Source organism: Paralichthys olivaceus, chromosome 15 (genome assembly GCF_024713975.1).
Source record: "Paralichthys olivaceus isolate ysfri-2021 chromosome 15, ASM2471397v2, whole genome shotgun sequence".
Lineage (NCBI taxonomy): Eukaryota > Metazoa > Chordata > Actinopteri > Pleuronectiformes > Paralichthyidae > Paralichthys > Paralichthys olivaceus.
The window spans coordinates 765,885-791,084 of NC_091107.1; the positions used below are offsets into that span (position 1 = coordinate 765,885).

The 25,200-nt window shown below is 44.3% G+C and overlaps 1 protein-coding gene across 7 annotated transcripts in view; it reads right to left on the reverse strand.

Moving 5' to 3' along the window:
• LOC109645541 (glutamate receptor 1-like) overlaps positions 1–15,323 on the reverse strand; it is a 35,768-nt gene extending 20,445 nt beyond the window's left edge. For 4 of the 7 annotated variants that reach the window (XR_011246169.1, XR_011246170.1, XR_011246168.1 and 1 more), the window contains exons 1-3: positions 14,838–15,320; positions 12,832–12,966; positions 3,549–3,788 (exon numbers count right to left, since the gene is read on the reverse strand). Coding sequence is in view for 4 of the 7 variants with exons in the window: in XM_069539459.1 (XP_069395560.1) it covers positions 3,549–3,788; positions 12,832–12,966; positions 14,838–15,042 (580 nt within the window). In the remaining 3 variants the exon portion in view is untranslated. Of the gene's footprint in view, positions 1–3,548; positions 3,789–12,831; positions 12,967–14,837 lie in introns of all 7 variants that reach the window. The other 3 variants (XM_069539460.1, XM_069539461.1, XM_069539462.1) reach the window with 2 other exon arrangements.
• Between the last annotated feature and the right edge of the window lie 9,877 nt (positions 15,324–25,200).

Below are 25,200 nucleotides of genomic sequence, written 5' to 3' on the forward strand. Positions count from 1 at the left end.
TACATTAACTCTGTAAAAAATATAAACACGTTTTTTTCCAGAACCTCTGGAATCCAGTCTTGACCACGTCAGATGTCACTTTTCATACAAACTACAAATCCCACATATCTTGAAAATATTAAAATCCTGTGACTCAGGCTGAATACTGGAGCATGAGACTCAAACATTTAGAGAGATTTCCATTTGATTTCATGGTGCAGCTGTAAATCTGAAGCTCCTGCTGGAAACACTGAGACCAGAACAGTGGAGGCTGGGCCGGACATCACAGCTCTGTAACACATGGCAAAGTGTCCGCATACTTTTGTGCATGTAGCGATTAGCAGATGCAGAGCAAAGACTCAGGAAACTTTGCAGCCGTTTGATCGTCTGATGGGAAACTGCTCATTAGCCTCCACACAGTGACAGTGTTTACAGCTGCAGTGACGCACCACACACACACACACACACACACACACACACACACTGAGAAACACAAAGTCAAGTGTGTTAATGATAACGTATAACATTCAATTAGGGACAGAGCAGAGTGAGACACCGAGAGAGGAGAGATGAAAGATAAAAACAGGGAGCTGCACGAGAGAGAGAGAGAGTGAGAGAGAGCGAGAGAGAGACAGAGACAGAGAGAGACAGAGACAGAGAGAGAGAGAGCAGATGAGTTTTATAAATATAGACACTAATCTGCTCATCTGATTTACATAAACATCCTGTATGTGTGTTATTTCTAAGAGAGGAGAGGGGGACAAAAGAAGGAGAGGAAAAGAAAGGGAAGAAGGGAGGAGGAGGAAGATGAGAGGCGCACAAATGTGTTTCCATCACACATTTTTTCCAGCAGACCTCTTACAGTGAATTACAGCATCAGCCTCCATCTGTCCACCGGGCCGACACCGGGCCGGGCCGACACCGGGCCGACTCGGGGCCGACATGAAATTGTGTTCAGGCATCTACAGAATATTCCCTTCAGGGTGAGTTGCACTAACTTGAATGGTAAGTTTTAATAATATATGTGACTTATTAACTTTGTGCCACCACCGGGTCAATCCAATTCTCTGGTTTGTGATTAAACATCTGAAAAACTAATCAGACTCTCCGTCTCTGTCCTCCAGTGATTAACGCTCCCACCATTTCCAAAAAGTTCCTAAATCACAAAAAGATTTAATCATGATAAAAGAAACGTTACTTTTGCTTTGATTTTTTTTTACTTTAGAAATGTTCAACGTGAACTTTTCTCTGAGGAGAAATTAACTCGACCTCCTGAGTGAGATCCACTTTTAAATAATCTCATCATCATTTTCAGTCTCCGAACTATAAAATTTAAATTTAGTGTCTTTGGAAAATACTTTTCACACTGAAACACTGATGATGGTGCAGAATCTCTTCTTTCCTGGTCCCTCGTTAAACATGTTGATATTCTGGACTCACTCACATTGAATCTTTAACTTTATAAAAGCTCTGTTCGGTTTGATTTAACCCTGATTTGACCCAAACATCACACAATCAACGTGTTTGAACACGTTCTCGCAGAACTCGGCTTTAAACTCATTTTTATCATTGACAGTATTTTTTTTTTCCAGAAGCCAATTAGCTGCGTCCCCACTGGACCGAACGACTCGTCTCATCAATGTGCTTGATTGTTTTTCGCTCCTCTTAACGATTCGTTGTTTACTCCCCTTCAGAGACACTTTGAATTCAGGGGAGTCGATTTATTACAAGTCTCACCAAAACTCCAGAGATGAAATCAAGACAAACATAAAAACATCTCAAGTGTCGAGTTACGTTGAAAACAGTGATCGCTTTCCTCCTGTTTCTTCAACCTGAAGAAAAGAAGAAAAATAGCAAACTGTCTGTCCTTCTCCGACCGTCTCGCTCTTCACAGAGCTCGTAACGAGTGTGTTGGAGCGTGAATAACAGTGTGTGTGTGTGTGTGTGTGTGTGTGTTAGCAAGACATTAGCCTAGCGATGCGGCAGCAGCAACCACACAAACTAAATCCGTTTCATGTTCAATTACACAGGATCTCTGTTCATGCGAGTTGATGCTCCCTGGTTTATTTTCTTAGCAGCTGCTGTCTGCGCGTCTCTCTGTCGTCCCGTCCGCTGATTTATTTCTATTAATGAAAAGGTTCACTGAGCCACAACCTACAACACTCTGGATAGATGCCTTGCTCAGCGGCACTTGTGTAGAAAAGAGAGAAATAAAACGGCAGCAGCGGAGGAGAAGTAGAAAGCTCTCTCAGTTCTCTGGACACTTCAATGAAGCGAGGAGAAGAGAGGAAGTAAAGTTAGAAAACATATATATATATATACATATATATATATATATATATACATATATACATATATATGTATATATATATACATATATACATATATATGTATATATATATATATATACATATATACATATATATATAACACTCTGTCTGGAAACTAAAAGTCACTACGTGTCCAAATAACCACACACAGGAGGAGGAGCATATCTCCGAAACACAACACCACGTCAGAGCGCAGCTGTCAGTCACTACGGAGGACGGCCTCTTCTGCAAGGCTGTATCCATGGCAACGAGACAGAGCGATAATTATGGGATGAGTCAGCGTCGATAACTTCTTTATCTGTGTGTGTGTGCGTGTGTGTGTGTACGTGTGTGTGTATGCGTGTGTGTACAGTACGTTTGTTATGTAATACATGGTCATGTTAGCAGTGTCAATACACACACACACACACACACACACAGACACACACACTTAAACACACACACACTAAACAGCTTTGCAGAGTCTGTTTACCAGCAGCCAGATAAGTTGAGAGCGTCACACTGTCGTGAAGACGATGCAGGAACTGAATAAAACAAAATGTTCCTCCTGTTTCTGTTTCCTCTCTTTACTTCCTCAACTCTCTTCCTCTGAATCCTCCTCACTTCCTCAACACCTTCCTGCTGCTGGGTCGGACTTCAGGGTCAAGAGCATCGACAGGTTTGTGGGTGTTTGAGGACTTGATTTATTAAATTTTAAAACATCATGTTGAACTGGTTCTCGTGTTTAAAGTAAAGATGTTTCCTCCTTTAAACACGGACTCTCCTGGTTTCCTCCGTAACTCTGAACTGATTTCACTCCAAACACTCTGTGAAAGTTTGGTTCTTGTTTTATATTAAGTACAAGTAGAGAACATGTGGCTTCATCTTCTCTTCTCTTTGAGACCGTTTCTACGTTTTTAAGCTCCTGGTCTCTGGAAGACTCCTCCGCCTCCGACAAACAGCAAACATCTCCCCGACAGATGTTGAGGAGCAGTAACATTAGACAGAGGCCGACGGTTACGTTTTATTCGAGCAGATAGACCCACACCGATGCTTCTTGGGCAGATGGAAGAAGCACCGACAAACCAACGACCAACATCAGATCACAGGCGGCAGGAAGAAACTACACCCGGCCTTTCAGTTTGTTCTCCTTGTTGTTCTCCAGGAACATATTCAGGGAATCACAAAGACACAAAGACGTCCTCCTATGATTTAGAAATGATGGCGACGGGTGAGAAACCGATGAGTCTGTGTCCTCACCTGAGTCGGAGCTGTACATGTAGACGAACCTGCTCCAGTCCAGCTGCTCCAGCAGAGCCATGAGCGGCTCCTGCAGCTGAGGCCGCAGCTGCAGGACGAACTGGTTGTTGGTCTGAACGGGGAAGGACGGCGTGACGAAGCAGACGTGCAGGGAGCCGCAGAACGACATCAGCATGTTGACCGTCCGCCGGTCGTACAGGCCCATGATGGCGTACACTCCCTTGGAGAACTGGGAGCAGACTGAGACAGGTGGAGAAACAGAGGGAGGAAAAAGAGAAGATTATTAAAAGAGAAGAGTTTCTCAACGAATCATCTGATCTGAAGGACAAAAAGTTCCCGGAGCAAATGTTTTCTGACGTCTTGTTTTGTCCGAACCCGAAAAGATTTTGACATAAAAAAGTAAAATGGAGCAAAATCGTCAACAAATAATCTGAAACCAGGAAATGTTTGACTTCAAACAACAAATGTTAAATGATTTTAAATCATCTCTTCAACTTTGTTAAACCATCAACTGTAAATAAAGACGACGACTCGTCTCCATCTTGTGGTGATGACGTCATTTGCAGTCGGACTCTGTGGAGCTGTGGTATCGAGGTCCCGCCCATAAACGTTCCTGACCAATCCTGTCAATCGCGACGTCTCCGCCTGTTTTTATTTCATCAAATAACTAAACTACTAAAAGGTCTCTGGGGGGGGGTTACTGCAGCCAGCCACCAGGGGGCGATCCAGATAGTTTAGCTTTAGCATTTAAAGCTGTCATGTTGTCGAATGGCTCAAGTGCTATTTTATTTATTGACAAATTCTCTGAAGTTTTTATTAGTTAGTAACTTGAAGTAATGTTTTAAAACTATGTAATTTGTGTTTCGCTTCCTCTTTTGAATCCTGCTCCCATCGAAACATCGTGAGTTCGATTCCTGCCCCGAACCAAAAGTCCTTCGGGAGAGAAACAAAGGTGAAATCTTTTTTTGTGTAGCTTTCATCATCCCTGTCTCTCTCTCTTTTAATATTCATCCCTCCATCCTCCACCTTCTGTCCTTCACATCTGTCTTGTCTTTTTATCTGCTCTGAACTCCAGGTCACCAAACGAACCAGAAGTCAAATAAAGTTCACGTCCAGTATCTGATTTTCTCCAAATATCGTCATCATCATCTCAAGTAGTTTCTTTCTTAATAAACTTTCTTGTTGCGGCTCCGTCATTAGTTTTTTCCCTGAAAGCAACACAAATGTTCATCTCAGCGTGTTGATGAAGTTTTCTTATCTTGGTGGAAGACAGGAATCATTCCTGCTGCTGTGTGGCTGATAAAGTGCGGCTCCCTGTTTCGCACAAAAGGCTTCCACGTGGTAAATCCCTGAACACACAATGACTTTAATCAAATTACTCTCCATGCAGAGCTCCTTCACAGTCGGGGATTAAGTCTTAAGACAAAATAATACTCGCTGCTGAGGCACCGTGAGTCCTCCTGTAAATCACTGTCTTATTTTATGCTCCTTTGAGCAAACAGGGATTTAGACTGAATAAAAACATGTCCGCACTGACGGTGGCATCTCCCGGAAAATCCTCGTTTGGACAAAAAAAGAGGACGGACACAAGTTGTGACAGGTTGAGACACCTGTCAATCAGTCACATCCTTCCTTGAGCTGCGAAGTTACTGAAACACAACTGAGTCAAAGTGTCTTGATCACCCCCTGGAGGCTGGTTGCAGCACAGCTGACAAACCCTGCCCCCTCCATGTTAGCAGATGAGACATGAGCTGTGTCTGAATTCAGGGGCCACGTTAGTGGATATTAATCGGTAGTTTACAGCTGCTAATAGCTCTGGATGTGTGTCAGCGCCCCCCTGTGGCAGCGTCGACTATAACCAAAAGCTCAACATGATGTCATGAAGACAACCTGCTGTTTCTCATCCAGGACTTCTCGCCACCACCTTTGTCTACGCCAGCAGATTTCACCGACAGTGCAGGTCGCTTTCAGGATTTATATTGACGGGGACGAAGGTTAAAGCTTTCTGATTGGACGCAGAATGAGTAAATGTCCCTGAGTAGAAAAGTCATCAAACAGTGTGAAATGTTTCACAGGAAGAGAAAAGACAAAGATTTTGAAAAAATACTAGGATGTTGGTTTTATAACAAGAGAAATAACCGTTTATGTTTCATCCTGGAAACATGAATATTTAGTTTTATTGGGACTTTAAAACGATTCGATCGGAAACATCTGTCACATAAAATCAATGAGATTAGATAAAGAAGTAATAAAATAAATTAGGACTGAAGAGAAAAGAAAACCACTGAGTCTAATTGTTCCTGACGCTGAAACTCTCATGTTGAACAAAAGTCAAAGAGTGAGATCAGCCACATGTGATCCACAGTCGTTTAGTCTCAGTGTTTGTGTCCTTGTGGCAGCTGCAGATCCCTGTGGCTAACGCTAACATGCTAACAACAAGCCCGGTCCCCCTGAGCAGGCTAGCACTGGAAATAACCGCTCCCTCTGGGGCCACGCTATCATGCTAACAATAGACGTTTACCCTCAGGCGGATGCCATCATGCTAACGAGGTATCCGTCTCCTAGCATTAGCGCTGCTGTCCCACTGGGACGACAGGCCGCTCCCTCGTCAAAGACATTTGGGCGGCGGAGAGTCGACAGATGCTTCAAGCCTTAAGATTCTCTGTAGTTATTTTTGTTTAGGTCGACATCAGACGTACGACGCCGGATGATCCAATGAAGATGATTTCTAATTGAAGTTATTAACACATGAACTGTCGTCCGTCTGTGACCAGTGAGCTGCTCACATCTCATTCTGTCCTGTCGGTGCTTGTTTCTTCCTTTTCTGTGTAAAAATGAATTCATGGCTCAAACACATTTTAAGCTTTTAATCAAAGTGACGTTCAGAAAAAAGTTCCACCTTTAAAAACCTGTAAACCTGAGAAATGTGCTGTCGAGACGACTGTAAAAACAGGTGAGGAGGTCACACACACAAATAAGATTTATAAAGAGGATAAAACATTTTAAATGAAACATTCTGTGATCAGCCTCTAACGAATCATTAATCATTAAACACTCAGCACTGATGTTTGCTGAGTGACATCACGGCTGACCTCGCCTCGTACCCACTCAGCCTCCTCCGGTCCGACATCTCGCTACTCCCCACCTGAGGCTTTTAGACAGAGCTTTATTTAAACACAGCCCAGAGACGACGACAGGCGCCACGGGGCCCACAGCTGAGACCACATACACCCACAGAGCCGTTCATCCTCCTGACACATCCGTCCGTCTGTCCGCTCCACAGCACATGTCTGTCCAGTAAGAGACAGGAGGGATTCAGGGTGTCAACGGGTAATAACCAGGACATCTAATAATCCTCCATCGCCTTTGTCTACGACGACCCGTGGCCCAGAGACACGCATCCAACGATCAGGTCACTGTTTCACTCTGTCGCTCCGTGTCACCGTCACTTTGCAGACTCTTCCTCAGTATGACGTCCAGTCAGGTCAGAAACAGAATGAGCTGCAGCTCCGGCACCAAACGCTCGACGGTGACATTTTCTATTCGCTGTTTGTTTTATGTGAAGCGACGGACGCTGAAGATTCAGCCTGAAGCCTGTGATCGCTGACAGTCACAGGTCAGAGGTCAGAGGTCACAGACTGCAGACACTACACTGAAGGGGGCGGAGACTCTGGTCCCTCAGACATTTATCTTTCTGGGTCATCTTGATGACCTCGTTATGGACCATCTCTATGACATGTGTGATGTCACAGTGGTGTCTGGACTTTCTACGGAGTCAGTGTGTGTAGCAGATTGTCGACTCGTTCACAACAACAGGAACATGTGGGGACATTCAGGTGAGGGGTGGAGCCTGTAGAGCAGCAGGAGGCGGGACATGACGTCTGAACTCTGCTGTGTAAAGATCAGTGTTGTTGTTTACAGCTCGTCCACACGGCGTCGGCCCTCATCACCAAAACATCTGGAACCTCCTCGTCTGTCCAAGTGGACGTCTTCGTCTTCTACGTGTTAGAAACCTCAGAGACACGCCCACGGAAAATAACAAACACCGAATGTACCTAAACCTTTAGTGTAGAGAACGACTCAGAGAGCGAGGATGTTTTATTTCCAGGTGCAGAGCTCCAGAGAGCCGAGTGACACCGAGTCTCAACCTGAGGCTCTAATTAATGTGTTTAGTAGAGATGCTGAATAATAGATTAAATGGCTGCTTTCCTCAGGGTGATGCACGCACACACACACACACACACACACACACACACACGCAAATGCACACACGCACACACGCACAAATCTGCAGCACACATTCACGTTGCGTCTAAAGTTATTGAGGCAACTGCTGCCTCCCAGGCATCATCGCAATAATCTCCTGCTGAGAATTGCAGCTCTGAGGCGCACGCACACACACACACGCATGCACACACACGCGCATGCACACACACACACACGCATGCACACACACACACGCATGCACGCACACACACACGCGCACACACACACACACACACACACACAGAAGCTTCCCCATCAGCTGCTGCTTCAAATCCCGTCCGTCTGAAAGTGTCTCTGTTGCCTCCATGTCCACATTTACATTTCACTCGTCCACAGAGATTTACACACAATTCACTCCAGAGACGACAAAACAGCCGCACAAACCACCCAGCATCTATTTTAAAGTAGGAGAGGAAGACAGAGTGAAGTAGTACTGTAGAGTACTGTAGTACTGTGGAGTACTGTGGAGTACTGCATCTGAAGGTGTTGATGCTTATAGTGAAACCATCATGATGTTACCATGGCAACCAGATGAAGCTTCATTCATCTCCATTCAAACAGAACGACTAACCCCCCCCCCCCCCCCCAAAAACATGAGACGTCAAACTTGAACTAGTTTCAGAAAAAGATACTGTCTCCGTTTTTTGTTTTTTGAGGAAGAAGTTTCAGATATATTGAATCTTTAAATGTGACCTAATCCACACGCGTGTCCGTTTCCTCCTCTGCAGCCTGGACTTCCTCCTGAAACCCTGCCGCCTCTCTCCTCTCCGTTTATCTGATGCTGCTGCTGTTTGTCCGACATGAAACGGAGAGATTAGGATTATTAATTGCCAATAATCCCCTTTTCTCTGCTGCTCGTATCTGAACCGCGGCTCTTCCTTCTCCTCATTATACAGTAAATTATGTTTCTGAAGATAAACGTCCTTCCAGGCCAAACATTATTTTAAACGCTGCACTTTATCCTCATTTCACATTTCAGGCGTTCAACTGAGCGTGAAACTACAAGTGAGTCCTCAAGGGCGAAATGTCACCAGAAACCCACCAGCTCTCTCTCCCCTCCTCTCTCTCTCTTCTCTTCCGCTCGCCTCAATCTCTAACACTTTATTTTTTTATTTTCGACACCAATAAACAATAAATAACACAAACTACAGGGAGCGGGGGGGTCGGGTCCGATCCTGCCGTCGCCTCAGTCTGTACCCTCCTGATAAGGGAAGTCCTGGCAGTGAGACAGAGGAGAAACACCATTTAATTTCCCCTCCGTCTCCCCCCCCTCCATCCCTCCTCTCGTCTTCAGCCCTTTAAACGTTCGCTCGCTGCCTCTCGTGCAGCTGCAGCTCGGTGGTCTCACTTTGATGAAGATGGAGATGTACTTTTACAAATGTCTTCATTTTTAATCCTCGGCTGTTTGTGCCGAGTTTTCGCTTCGTTTCTTTCGGTCTCTCACAGAACACATTTTGTTTTATTCACACGAGCTCCCCTCCCCCACAGAAAACACAGGAAAGTTAAAGCTTCCGGAGTCACGATGCAGTCGAGGTAAAATGACATCAACCTCAACCCGAGAGAAAAGGGGCGTGGGTTGGATGAACGGGCATCCGGCGTTTTCTCGTGTCAGAATGGACGACAACTGACGCCACATCTGGGTCAAAACCTCCAGAGAGACGAGCACATCACATTGTATTAAACTTCCACAACAGGTCGCCTCTATGTCATTGACCGATAGGAGCACAGCTGACAGCGCTCTGGAGAGAGAGAGGAATGTTGTGTCAGAAGTTTCTTAGAGGCAGAAGAAAGACATCATGACTTTGGACGCCATGTTTGTTTACGTTCATGTCCCAGGAAGTCAGTCTCAAGCTCCTCCCTTCAGCAGCGTATCGTCTGTGATGTCTGTACTTTATCACGGACGTAGTTTGTTGACGTCTTGTCTGTTTCATTTCCAACATTAAGTGGTTTCCTCCTGTCACCAGCAAAACGTGAACTGAATATTTTGACTCATAAGTTCCTGCACGAATCAAATGATAAAACCTGATTTGTATTGTGTGTGTGTGTGTGTGTGTGTGTGTGTGTGTGTGTGTGTGTGTGTCAGAGTGAGTGTGTGTGTGTGTGTGTGTGTGTGTGTGTGTGTGTGTGTGAAGCCGTCAGCAGAGCCTGACTCTGTGTTAACATGAGGTGACTCAGGTTAGAGCTCCATTCAAATCCCTCTAACATGCTCTATTAGACTCTCGCTCTCTCTCTCTCTCCCTCGCTCTCTCTCTCTCTCTCCCTCTCTCTCTCTCTCTCTCTCTCTCTCTCTCTCTCTCTCCATTCAATTCATCTCTCTTCCTTTCAGTCGCCTCCATTCGTTTCAGTCTGATTCTCTGGCGTGAATGCGACATCGTGTCGTTTTGCCAAAGCGCCTGACTCCATTTGGGTTCCTTCACAATAGGATGTGTTTATTATTGCAGCGTCCCCCCCCCCCTCCTCTGGTGGTCTGCAGCAGCGCCGTCACTTTCTTTCACTTTCTATTTAAAATTCACACAAAGACGAATTTGAATGTGGGAAGAAATGTAAAGATTGAAAATGTTCCATTTTTAAAAACATTAACAGGAGACATAAGATCTTCTCTTCAGCGTCAGATCAACGTTTCCTGTGAATGTAAAAGTTCTGCACAGTTAAATGAGACCAGAGTCTGAGGTGAAGAGAGAAAACCCTGAAGCTCCTGAAACAAAAAGTCACATCTGCTTCCTCATCATTGTGACATCATCTGCACAGCATCCAGAGCAGCTAGTCTGCCCCGCCCCCTAATCACAGCCAGAGTACGTTCAGCAACACGACTGTTATTCACGTGTTGTAACTACGGCAGCCGAGTCATTCTTATCGTTGGTGGTGAAAACATTTTACAGTCACGACTCGGATTAAACCATCATCAACCTGAAGATCAACAGAACGTGTTTCCCTGAGTTCCACTCGAAAACGCCACCGTCAGCTTTAGCTATGTACGACCTATTGACCTCTCAAGACAGCGACGTTATCTCGTGAACGGTCTCATTAGACTGAAACTAAAGAACGGCACCGGTGGTGAAGGTGCATGAATGAGGAAGAGAAACGTTAAAATATAAAGAGTCAAAGAAAAACCAAGGAACACGAAACATCATGAAATGTTTGCAAATGAGAATAATCTCGTGAAGACGTAAGAAAAGTGGAACAGCTGATAAATACAAGAAAATGATGAAATAAAGACGATCGAAAGTTTCCAGACCGAGACGGATAAATCAGTAGAGGGACAAGTCGTCCAACAAGAAGCCAAACATAGATGTTTTGTAAACGTGAGACATGAAACCCATCACAGGTTCGTCTCTCTCTCTGTCTCTCTCTCTCTCTGTCTCTCTCTCTCTCTGTCTCTCTCTGTCTCTCTGTCTCTCTGTCTCTCTCTGTCTGTCTCTCTCTGTCTCTCTGTCTCTCTCTGTCTGTCTCTCTGTCTCTCTCTGTCTCTCTGTCTCTCTGTCTCTCTCTGTCTGTCGCTCTCTCTCTCTGTCTCTCTCTCTCTCTGTCTCTCTCTGTCTCTCTGTCTCTCTGTCTCTCTCTGTCTGTCTCTCTCTGTCTCTCTGTCTCTCTCTGTCTGTCTCTCTGTCTCTCTCTGTCTCTCTCTCTCTCTGTCTCTCTCTCTCTCTGAGGTACAATAACAAATGTCTCTGAACCAACAGAGACTCGTCCTCAGAGCAGCTGATCTGACTCTTCAGCTCTTTTATCAGGAATTAGTTTCAGCGATGATGACGAACACGACTGAACATTCCACTGAGGAGGAAGTTTAAATTCATTAAAACTTTTTTAGGAGTCTCAGTGTAATTAACTTCAGACTGACACATTACACATTTTAATTTAGGACACAGTCCCAGGACCAGAGTTGAGTTGGAGACAGTTTTCAAACATCATGTTTCACCGTGTTAAATTTAAAACATCACAGAATGTTATTTAGAATTAATTTCACCATCAGACCAAACAAAGAATCAAAGTATGGTGGGAAACTAGAAATAATGTGTTTGTGTCTCTGCAGCTGTAGCTGGAGAAGCAGGACGGACTGAGTGACCGTGCGTCTCACATGTGGGTCTGTCTACAAAGACACGTGTCTCCGCTTCTCCGCTTTGTCGCATAAACCCAACAGGAAGTCAGCTATTTTGAATTTTGTGGTAGTTTGATGATTTACAGCCGTTGTCAGGGCTCAGGTCGGTTCAGTCGAGTCTTCTTAGTCGTAGTGCCACCTACTGGACACAGAAACATTCACCTTTATCCTTAGTGTGCTGCTTCCTTCAGGTGTCAGGGGCTAATCCTTCGTGTTGCTATGACGATCATTAACTATCAGTTCACGTAGAGATTTAGTTTTAGATTCTACCAACAAGAGAATCTAAATAAAAGTGTTCATGATTTAATTCAGAGGAACTTCAATTTAAAAGGTGTGGGGGAGGGGAGAGTTCGGCCTCGTCCGTCTTTAAACACCAGCTTAAGAACTGAGTGTAGATTTAAACACAGGTGTAATGAGAGCGTCAGGTAACTGCAGTGGTTTTCTACAGAAGGAAACAAGGTCAGCGTTTTGTTCCCTGAAGCTGCTTCACTGTACTGAACGTCCCCTGGAGCCAGAGTCCATTTACTGCTGCTGTCTGCTCTTTTAAAGCTTCTATTCTCCCTTAATCCCAACTCTGCTCAATGAAGTCTGGATGATGGAGGGATGATGCACTGACCCGTGATGGCGAGCGTCGACACAGACCTGCAGGACGCTCACACAGGATCATCCAACACTGAAGCTGACGTCACTTCAAACAACCACACGAGCAAAATATCAATTCACTACCGAGCGAAGAACAACAACAATGAAACTGACGATAACAACTTCCTGTTGTTAAATCACTGAAAACATTGTTTCCTCTGATCTGAAGCAACAGAGCGACTGTTTGGATGAATGACTCCAACAAACACCTGCAGGGTTCTGGTTTATATCCACACTTCAAATTAAAAGTTAGTTCATTTTATCGGCCACTGAACTTACAGGCGTAGGTCATAGCGAAGCTGCTCCCCGTGTCCACCATGTCCACCTGTGGCACCAGCTTGGGGACGTCCTGATGCTGCGCCAGCGCGAAACGAAACACCTCGTACTCATGGGAGCCGGTGGGGAAAAGGCCTCCTGAAACAAACACACACAGATTCAGTGGGAATTATTTGATTTCTCACAGAACGAAGATGAAAACAGATGAAAATAAAGACGACGGTTCTCATCAACAGAGTTCTGATCTCGAGTCAACATCGAGCTCAATGCAACTTATATCAACTTATATCAAGACTCAAGTCTTTCACACTTTCAGTTTGACAGTTTTTTAATTTTCTCATCCAGCGTCAATGTTGTTTAACCCCCCCCCCCCCTCCTGATGAAGCCCAGTCTGCTTTGATTGGCCAGCTGCTCCACTTTGTTGTGATTGGTCAACAGGTTTCAGCTCGTGTCGGAAATATTGAAGGTCTCGTTACGTCTCTTTAGGTTCCTTAACGTCTCGTTACGTCTCTTTAGGTTCCTTAACGTCTCGTTACGTCTCGTTACGTCTCTTTAGGTTCCTTAACGTCTCTTTACATCTTTTTAGGTTCCTTGACGTCTCGTTACGTCTCTTTACGTCTCTTTAGGTTCCTTAACGTCTCGTTACGTCTCCGCATGAATTAATTTAATCTTCAGCATCACCAAGATCAGAACTTCCTCAAGAAATGTTTCTTCTCAATCAAAGTGTCTGAATATTGCAAATAGTTCACATTGATGGTAGAAGTACTTAACTTCGGTTAAAGTACCTACACTGTTTATTTTAATGAACAAGAAGTTCACACATTTTAGCGACTGAATGTTTCAGTGTCAAAGCAGAAGCGCTCATCATGCAGGTTGGAGTCATTTCAAACTAACGTATGTTACAGTGTGTTTTCTAATCTCGCTGCTGTCGAGGATGAATTTCATTTCCTGTTTTGTTGCTGCATGTGGACACACCTGAGGAGCAGCGAGGTCCAGACACAGTCAATCATCAAGTCTCAGATATTTAGAGGAACGCTGCACCAGTCCCCAAATCCTGCACGATCCCAGAGGAGACACGTTAAAAAACCCTCTCCCAGGATCCTGCAGGGATTTACCCGAGGTGCTACTGAGCACAGGAGCACGACTACGACGGGAGCAGCAGGAAACACGAAGATAATCATCTGTTTCAGCCTCAAGTGAAAATAAACCCTGAGGTCAACACACACACACACACACACACACACACACACACACACACACACACGATTCATATCCTGTACATACCTGTGTACTTTTACCTGAACTCAGCCACATCATGGAGAATATTCTCGTGTTGTGAGAATATTTAAGGGCGTAAGTCACTACATGAATATATGAATACTAATATACTGTAGCTCACAGAGGAACTCCCTCTACAGGCGTTAACACAACAGCTGAGTGAGAACATCAACACATTAAAGTGTCAATCACAACATTATCTAAGATTATTATAGAAACCATCTCATGATTCATCACTTCTACCAGTGAAAGTACCGACGTGTTAGACCTCAACAAATAACTGGAGTCCATAATATATATATATATATATATATATATAAATATCAGAGTAAAGGGAATCTTCATGAGAATAATACATGAGTTTATATGAACACAAATAAGAGGCTATATTAAAAATATATCAATATATAAACTGAGTTTAAAATGTGAAAGACAATCAGAATAAACTGAGCAGCTGTTCCAGCGGCTGTGTATGTACATGTACATGAATATGTATGTGTATTTATATGTACATGTACATGAATATGTATGTGTATTTATATGTACATGTACATGGATATGTATGTGTATTTATATGTACATGTACATGAATATGTATGTGTATTTATATGTACATGTACATGGATATGTATGTGTATTTATATGTACATGTACATGAATATGTATTTATATGTACATGTACATGAATATGTATGTGTATTTATATGTACATGTACATGCAGCTCACTCACCTATGTTGATGTTACTTGGGAAACTTGTGCCGCTGCAGAGCCCGACGAGCAGCAGCGGCAGCAGCAGGAGCCGCACCGGGGACCACACCGGGGACCACACCGGGGACAGGACCGGGGACAGGACCGGGGACAGGACCGGGGACAGGACCGGGGACAGGACCGGGGACAGGACCGGGGACAGGACCGGGAAGCTCCGCTGCCGCATGGTTCCTCCTCCAGCCGCAGCACCGACAGGACACACGGAACAACCGGCGTAATCCCATCCACACCGAGACCGGCCACAGATCCACCTGAGCCCGGAGACAGACTCACATCCACCGGCAGCCTGCGTCACTCAGTGTCCTCCGTCTGTCTGTGAGTCCTCCGTCTGTCCTCAGTCTGTCTGTGAGTCCTCCGTCTGTCCTCAGTCTGTCTGTGAGTGTCCAACATCCAGAGTTTGAAGAGCAGCAGCGACTCTGAGAGAGGGTTTGTTCACTGAGTCAGTTCTTCTATACCTCTCTCTCTCCCCCCCCTCTCTCTCTCCCTCCTCTCTCTCACCCCCTACCTCTCTCTCTCTCCCTCCCCCTTCTCTCTACCCCCTACCTCTCTCTCTCTCTCCCTCCCCCTTCTCTCTACCCCATACCTCTCTCTCTCTCCCTCCCCCTTCTCTCTCACCCCTCTCCCCCCTCATCTCATCTCCTCCACATTTCAGAGGAAACATCTCACTTATGTTTCAGCTGCTCGTTCTCTCAGACGTGTAAAATCTTTTTCTGAATTTAACAGATTTTCTGTTTCGTTAGTTTCAGAACTCTGTGAAAACTTCTTGTTTTTCTAAAGGACAATAATTCATTGAGCAGCAACACATTCAGGTTCTGTCTGATCCCGTCTGAGACACTGGTCTGAGACACTGGTCTGAGACGTCCCCCCTCTAAACGTCTCACATGGTTTTATATCAGTAACGTCTTTAGATTCTAGACAAGTCACAAACAAAAGTCCAGGATCTTTTATTTTCTTCTCCCATTAATCACATCATGACCTCTGCAGATGTATGTGATGTCCCTGTGGAGGACATGACCCTGAGGTCGGGAACCAGCGGACGAGACGCTGACCGTGCATAACGTGATCCAAGCAGCTACTGGAGTCAAACGCTAAAATCTGTTAATGTGTCCGTCACGAGCAGTGAGTACTTTTACTTCAAGTACTTGTATTTTGAGTTGCATCTTTGCAAAGTCGTCAAAGCAGGTAATCGTGGCTCATAAGCTTCGTCCTCTGGGGACAATGAATGTCTAACTTATTAGTTCAGTCTGGACACACGGTCACAGTCCCCGTCCCTCAAGCCAGGATGCTAATATCCATAAAAATGACTTTCAGATATAGTTTTCTCATAAACTGGTGAATGTTTGATAGTTTACACACACACACACACACACACACACACACACTCACACACACACACACACACACACACACACACACACACACACACACACACACACACGTATGGTTCCTCATAGAAGTATTTTCTCTTTCAGGAGTTACATCCGTTGGTTTCTAAACTTTCTTATCACAACATGTCCACACTCCTACACTATTTGACCACAGAGAGAAATACTGGGGACGCTGATAATCTGAGTTAATTCACTTTCTACTCAGCCAATTTACTGAAACACAACCAGACAGGAAACGGATCAGTGTCTTTCATCCATATCTCTGCCTCGTTAAAACATCTGCAGGCCGACAGCAGCGGGGGTGCACGAAAATAAGATGAATGATCAAGTTCTGGTGCCGTGTAACTGGACCAAGCTTCTGAAAGAACAAACAGACACACAACTACAGAAACTACAGAAACTACTGAACACAGCTGCTGCTGTACGGCACCAAACTCAAACAGTGAGGCGGCGGCGGACACTGCAGCTCTCCTCTGCTTCCCTTCGACCCTTCGTCTGAGGGATCCTTCGTCTGTCCCGAGGTGAGACGTGACGAGCGAGGACAAGGTGAGAAGACTGACGAGCTCTTAGCATCATAGCTTCACGAGTTAGCGCGTTGCTAGCAGCGGGGGCAGTGAGGATGAGGTTGTGTTTAAAGGCAGCGCTTTGCTCAGAGAATGAGCTGATTGGTGGACGACTGAGGATCACATGACTCCGTGTCCTGCAGGCAGCAGTACTAGTACTGTTTGTGATACTAGTACTGTTTGTGATATTAGCAGTAGCAGCAGTGATATTAGTACTGTTTGTGATACTAGTACTGTTTGTGATATTAGCAGTAGTAGCAGTGATATTAGTACTGTTTGTGATATTAGCAGTAGCAGCAGTAGCTACATTAGCAGTTGTATTAGCAGTTTTATTAACAAATGATTATTTTAAAAGAGGCCACATGTATTTTTTAAATAAGTTTGGTTAAAGAATATTTTCGCTCCTGTTTTCGTACAGAAACGTTTTTTAAAAAACGACCTTGAATCCCAGGAGTTTGAAAGAGTTTCTATACATTCAGTGAAACAGTGAAGTCTTAATCTGCACTTTTCCATAAAGGACGACGGCTCAATGAATAAATGATGATGACATTGTGCCCACACAGCAATATTTTACCCACGCAGAGTGGATGTAATGTGTGTGTGTGTTTAATGTGTGTGTAATGTGTGTAATGTGTGTGTGTGTGTTTAATGTGTGTGTAATGTGTGTAATGTGTGGAAGTGTGTGTGTTGACGTTGCTCTACAATGCTCAGCCTCCACTGACTGTAAATCATAGATGTGGAGGGGAAGTGTGTGTGTTTACTGCCCCCCCCAACCGTCACTAACGTTTACAGAGCGGTCGTCCAGCTGATGTGATGAACACGTGTACACGCACACGCTCAGGACGTGTTGGTAAAACTCACTATATATACATACATATATATATATATACATATACTGTGTCCTGTATATATCTCGTTATGAAAACCACGTCGTCATGGGTTCTGTTTGCAACAAACTTTTGTCTCTGGAGTTTTAAACAATAATTTGCTTTAAACATAAAGTATTGCTTGTTATTATTTTGCAGTTTAGCGCAGAGCTTCACATCCATTGTTTGCCAGTGTGCAGCCTTTAAAACTGTTTCTCCACTAACTGCTCTGAGGCCATTGTTGTTATTGATCGCTGCCTCCTGCAGCCTGAGCTCCCTCATGGAGAGTAAAGTGAACTGAAGTGCAAACATTCACCGCAGCTCGTTTTTCTCTCTTTGCCCTGAAACTCTTGAATATTTGCTCAGAGGCAGGAATACGAAGAACAATGAAGACAACTTCCTGTGCACCTTTGACGCTGCACGTAGATGTGCAAACACGCCACGAAATGTCACTTCACGACATTTCCACTGTGAAACGGTGAGCGAGCGGAGAGTCCTGCTGCACTTTCTCTCTGCAGTCGTAGCTTCAATCTGAGACAGAACCAGATCAGACACAAACGGTAATAAATGAGATTCATCCTAAAGACAGAAGCTCAGTGACACAGACAAACAGAACAAGGTCACGTTTCTTCGTCTGAATGAATCTGGACGTGTTAACGAGGGTTGAAGAGATCGTCTGTCTCAGGTCACAAAATTAAAACCGTTTCCTCGTTAACGTCGTCAGAGCGAAGAGTTTCCTGCTGCTGATGAGAGTTCACACAACCTCAGCATGTGAATCCATAATAGGTCACCTATTAATAAAACATACACACTGTCCGCAGGCTGTGTGTGTGTGTGTGTTGTGCTGTCACTGAGGATCATCACTGTATAATGTACACACACTGAACCTAATGAGCGGAAACTCACCTGATGTTACGATGTTGTACGATAAAAACACGATCATGTACAAACACTGAAGGTTTAAAGCTTCAGTGTCTGTTGTTGTTCAGTCTCTGGGGAAAATGACTGTGAACTAATGTTTGTACAAAGAGTAAATGATTATCGTTACACTAATTAACCATTTAAAAGGTATGACTGATGTTCATCACTGTCCTGGACCTAAAGCAAAGACACTTCTACAACCGTGAATTCGTAAAAACTAAATGTCTGATGTCAAAAACTAATTTCAGGAAAAAGATTGAATCCTAAAATAATCTGGTGAAGAGAACTCAGGAAATCCAAGAAACTAAAACCCAGAGACACAAAAAAAAACTGAGCACCGAGATAAATGACTCAGGTGAAACACGGAGACAAATTAATGGAGGGAAACCAGACAGGAAGTCAAACACACAAAGCATGTCATTTCAAAATAAAACACAGAAAAAACATGCCTATAGTCGACAAATACAGAAATGAGTCCTAAAGTAAAACAAGTGCACGTAACCAGTGCATAATAAAACGTTTTATTATAGAACATTAATTAAAACATTTACAAATCATTCTAATTTATTTTATTTCTCATATTTCCACCAAAAGGTTGTGAAACTTTTTTTATTGTGTGTCCAGTGAAAGGCTTTGTGTTTTGAAAGGTGTGATATGAATACATTATTATAATCACTGTTTTCTTTTATTATTATTGAAGAGGAAACATGTTTTATTCAGGAGCTGTATTTACAGTAGATAATGAACTGTTCCTTTAACACCTGAGTGAACCAGGAGTTGTTGGACCGACCTCAGCTCCATGTTTTATGTATGTGCATTAAAGCGTCACATGACATCAGCGGGCCAGCGTGGCCGCTGGTTCCGGTCCGTCGACCTGCTGCTGTTCTCCGTCAGAACAGAAGTGTTTATGGAAGCAGTTTTAACAAAAGCACTTAAGACAAAAAGCTTTTTGTGCATCGCTGCAGAAAATCACACGTCACATTTACAGGAAATGAGTTGATGAGATTTCAGTGCAGGAGGAACGACGGAGGTTACCTGAGGAGATTTCTACCTTTCTTTTCCTCCTTTCATCCTTTTTATTCCTGTCTTTATATTTCTTGACACCATCCTCACCCTCCTTTGTCTCCCTACTGTCCTCCCTCCCTCTGTTTTCTCCTCCCCTCATTCTCTACCTCTTTTTCCCTTCCCTGATGCTCGTCTCCGAGGATCATCTATTTGATCACTTTTTGTGGAAAAACCTAATTTTCCACAATGAAAGTCAGAAATGAAAAATGACCAGTGATCGACAGATGAATGGAAATTAATTTTAAATCATCTTAAATCATAAACTGTAATTTTATATTAAAAACATGTCAAATCTTTAGTGAATAAAGACAAATACATTTTAGGTCAGTAGCATAATATTGTAAAATGAAGCTCATTAAAAATCAGGAAACTGTTCGTCTTCACTCACAGGAAGTAAAGCAGAGGAAGTCGTCCTCTCCGCAGCTCGGCTGTCAGCAGTGGTTTAAGATCCAGGAGACGAGAATCCTTTTATCTCTTTTGGTGGGGGGGTGAAATCCCCACTGTAAGACCTGTCAAAATAAAAGAGAGGGAGAGATGGAGATATTTTTTAAAAAGAGCAAAAGAAGTGTTTGACTTTATTAAACTTCTCTGGCCTCCCGGCGACAGTTTGGCTCCGAGCACGTTACATAAAACATCAACAAAGAAATAAAAACGTTGAGTTTTTTCGATGCAACAATCAGGGACGTAAAATTACCTCAGATCTTTTTACTCCCTTCATCTTTTATTTCTTAAATGTCAAGTAGCTTCGCTTTCCTGCCTTCTGCAGTTTGACGTTTGTGCAGCAGCAGGATGGAGAAGTGACTGAGAAAGTATTTTACAATTAATCCAGAACTAATACATCAACAATATCGGGATATTTTTATTAAGACAAATGTCAACCTCATGGTGGCGCTAGAGAAAAGATAGAGCGTCATCCCCAAACATTCTTAGAGAAAACAAAGGGGTTGTAAAGTGGGTCAATCAGCTGCGAACAGGCAGAAGAAAAGATATTGAACCACGTCGCTCATCGATGGATTAACTGTGTTGTTGTCACAGAGCAGCAAACATCAGAGAGGAAACTTTATCGACACTCCAGAGCCGAACACGTGGCTGCTCGTCAAGTGTCTGTTAACGGCAGGTACGACTCCAGCAGCAGATCAGCTGACGGATCCGTCAGTCGGCATCTGACTCTCACAGCCGGTTAATTGGCTGGAGATGAGAGAGGAGCGATGACTCGTGATCTCAACCAGGCAGCGCTGCCTGGCTCGAGGGCACGTTGGTGAGAGAGATCCCTCAGCTCAGAGCCTTAATCAGTCCTCGTCAGAGTGGCGTCCTCCAAACGTCACGAGACCATTAATGTTGTTGTGCCAAGAAGCTGAGAAGAGTTCGAGGAGCGAGGACGGTGATGAGACTTCTCCAGGGCGTTCTGACGCCTTGATGCTGTTTCTGATACACGAGACATCAGATTCAAAGATCATCCGTCTTTACACGTCTCGGTTTTATTATGTGAACGGGAAGAAATGAGCCTCTTTCAAACGTCTCACTAACAAACCTGTTTCCAACAAGTTAGAGTTATAAACATCTCAACTACAACAGCATCTGTGACGGAAAACAATCCCTACAAATACACTGAGGACATGTTGGTAATTTACATTTTAGTAAAGTCTCAGAACCGGGGACGTTCTGCCTCTTCAACAAAACAGTGAGTGACATTAAAAAGTCACGACTTTCACAGATCGATCGATCGATCGATTGATGGACGGACATATCATCTCCGTCTCTCTGAACCAACAATTATCTGTTGTCTCTCATCAAACCAGCAGCAGCCAATCAGCTTTCAAATGGCTTTCTAATTGCTTCTTATTCCAGTTGTCATGGAAACCGTGGTACTCTTTGAAGCCATTTGATGGTTTTAGGCTCTTTCAGGGCTCCATGACTCTGTGTGTGTGTGTGTGTGTGTGTGTGTGTGTGTGTGTAGTACAGCGTTGATGATACACAGATTTACTGGGCCACAGATAAATACAGAGGGGGGTGCAGCCAAACACACACACACACACACACACACACACTGGCAGGAGGCTGGCAGCTGCAGGGTCGACTGTTTTAATCCTCAGATCTGTTCTCAGTTTGCAGCGAGCAGAGAGGAAGCAGCAGCCAATAGGTCACAGGTTTAATCCCCATCATCACTGTCAGGGGACGTGGTTAAAGTGCTCATGAGCAACACCTTCAGCATCAGATCAGTCACGTGACTCGACTCGGTAACAGTTCCACCTCGTCGTCGCTCCTTCAGAGGAGTTTCTGTAACTACAGAGGAGACAATCTACTTCCTGTTTACATCACACGACCAGTATAGGTGAACGGTCATGTGATTTCAGTGGACGGAGATTATTTCTAATACGGAGATAAAACACGTGTGGACAGAAGTGGATTTAAGTTAAAAACACTTTTAAACCAAATGTGTGAGTGTGAATGTGGCCAGACTAAAAAGTGCACGTGTGAAAAAAACGTATTTGATCAACAGTTCAACACATTAACTGTTAAAGGAAAAGTTCAGGAAGGTGAGAACACGTCACTGACACGTGTGTGTTGCTGGAGGAGTTGGTCAGAGATCTCAGGATTAACCAACGCTGACAACGACGCAGCATCAGCACTTTACACACATCAGCACCCCCCCCCTCCATTACACAGACCTGTGTGTGTCTTCATCACACACTCGATCAACACAGAACAGGATGTTGTTCTTCATTACAGTGAAGGATGATTCCTCCCGATGAACCTCGATCTTCTTTGTGTGTGTTTCTCGTTTCCAGCTTTTCATCTGATCTAATCTTTCGCACGTCACCAGCAGATTATTGTTCAGGACTCAAACTGGAATAGAGAGCGAGCCTCCGCCAAACAATCTGAGAGAAACATATTGCAGTGACTGGAAATCTGTTCCGTTGTATTTGTGTAACCTGACAAATGGACGGGGGCTCCTTGGTGGAGGGAATCAACCACAGGGTGCTACCACTTTAGAAATAAAACAGTTCATGGTTTTATGACGAGCTGCTTCTCTCCAGACACACAAGTGCCGGTAAAACATTCTGTTACTTTTCCACAGAACCAAACTAGACTGTCACAGAACTGCACCAATTCAAACACACTCATAAATATCAGTTTTCTTAAAGTGTTTTGTTCATCAAGATCAAATCAGACTAGCTGTTAACCTGCTAACAATCTTAATGCTAATCTAGGCTAGGACATGCTAAGCTAACCCCTGCTGCCTCCAGCTGCACAGAGATCACAGACATGACGATGGAACTCGTCGAACACATTTCTTTTTGTTCCTGATGTGTAAAATCATTATCGAAGGAAAACTCGAACAACCATTAAAACCCGCCTGGAAACAAACAACTAATTTACAAGACGATGCCAGAAGCTGCGACTTTACCATTCCTGCGGTTTTTACGACACAGAAACGTGATTTGGTTCCAAATCGATCAAACAACAAATCCCAGTAACACCACTGAAGTACAAAATGAGAACCCAGCGAGAGCCTGTTTATAAAACGCATCAGACTCACGGCGTGGAAACTCCTCACAGCATGGAGGCACCTGGAAATTGGTCTGGTGGCGGGGGGGCAGCGCTCCCCTCCAGTATTCAGCATGGAAAGGAAGGAGATCATTAGGACTTCAAATTGAATCGAAGGAGAAGAACATAGGTGGAAGGATTCACAGCTGTGGTTTTGCACTTTGTACAAAAAGCTTCTGTTTGACAGTTTGAATTAAAGTTATGCAAATCAAGAGGCAGCGTTATCACAGAGGGGGAAGTGACAGAGGAGAGGTTCTCCTCACAAAGAGACAAATCTAACAAACCAGGAGCAAACGTCACGAATGAAGAACGATTCAGGTGGAGAGAGAACACGACGGTTCACACGTGGAGAGAAACACTGAAGCTCCTGAAACGCCTCGTCCAGACTTCACTCCTGCATCATGATGTCACATGACATCGTGATGACCCATCAGAGAGTTTCTCAAACTGGAAACAGGATGTCCACTCCGACCAGCTTCACCGACTCAGTGATTAATCCACAAAGTCATTATTGTGACGGGTCGACTCGCTGCTTGTTGTTATGTTGTCATGAAAAAACGTCAGCTCAGCAGCGCACCCCCGCACCCCCGCAGCTAAATGCATGTCGGGGAGGCCGCGGACACATCGTGCATCAGTGAGTGTGTAACAGAGGTCAGTGGATCAGTGTGGCTCTGCTGCTCCGGTGTTTTCTGATCATCACACTTGGAGCTGATCTTTATAAAAACCTGATTGTCTGCGTCTCGTGTTGAACTATGTGTTAAAATCATTTCTCATAAACTCTAAAGTGAATTAACAAACAAAGTAAACGTCACAGTTCAGGTCGTTGCGATGCATCGAGGAATCAAGAACTTCCCCCACCTCTTTCTGCGACTGATATTTTTTAATCAAGATCCATGAATGATTTCCTGGCAAATTGGTGAAAATAGAAAGAGATTAAAAAAGATTCCTGGATCTGCTCCCTGATCTAAATCCACGGCAGAATTTAATGAGTTCTTTCTTGGCCCAGGTCTCGTCCTTCAGCCGTGTGAAGTCCTGAGGGTGAGGAGCATTCACTTCATTATAAAAATTAAAGCTTTCACCAGTTTCACGCATCATGAACTCGTCCGATCACATTGTCAACCCTCAGAATTCAGCATCAACGTATGTATTTCTGAGTTTGTGGGTCAGGTCTGTGGTTGTGTGTTGATAAGTGGAGCTGTGTAACCAGTGTGTCTCTAACGTTCATGACGCTCTGATGTCAGAGAGGTTTGAGTGACAGCTGCTTCAACAAGGTGATCACATTCTCTTTGAACTGAGAAACAACAAACTGAGATCTGTGTTCTCAGCGAAGACTTCCCCGTCTCCGCAGAACGCAGCGTATGAACTGACTAATGCATGAGTCATCACCGGCCTCCAGTGTGATTTTCTCATCATCTTTCCAGTTAAACCCAAACGAAGTTTCATTTCTTTTGAACAATACACAGAGCAGCTTTGCATATTCATGATGTCTGTTGGTGTCCAGTGATTTTTAATGCGAGGTGAGCAGAGCAGCGGGGGTGTACGCCTGATTTAACTCCTCTGAGCCTAATGGACGGAGCCCGGAGAGTGCAGCTCCGCATGCTCACGAAGCTTAATCAGCCGTGTGTCCGTGCGTGCCTCAGCCCATGCAACGTCATCCGCACATTAAAGGAACATGTCCACAGAGACACACAGCTCACCTTGTCCCCGGCGGATCACCGCTGAGCCACAGGGACGGTTTCCGGGTCCGAGGGAAGCTGACGGGTCTGTGTGGCTGAACACAAATGTTCTCACGATGGCAGGATCAATATTTTCTGACCATAAGGAAGAATTACATCCAGTCCGTCCCTCCGGCCTTTGTCATGATTAATAAAACCAGGACCCTGCAGGGGGACAATCCTCCCTCCACCTCCACCTGGCCGGCACATCGATGAATAATCCAATAATATGATGAATAATTTGCCACAAGTTGGCT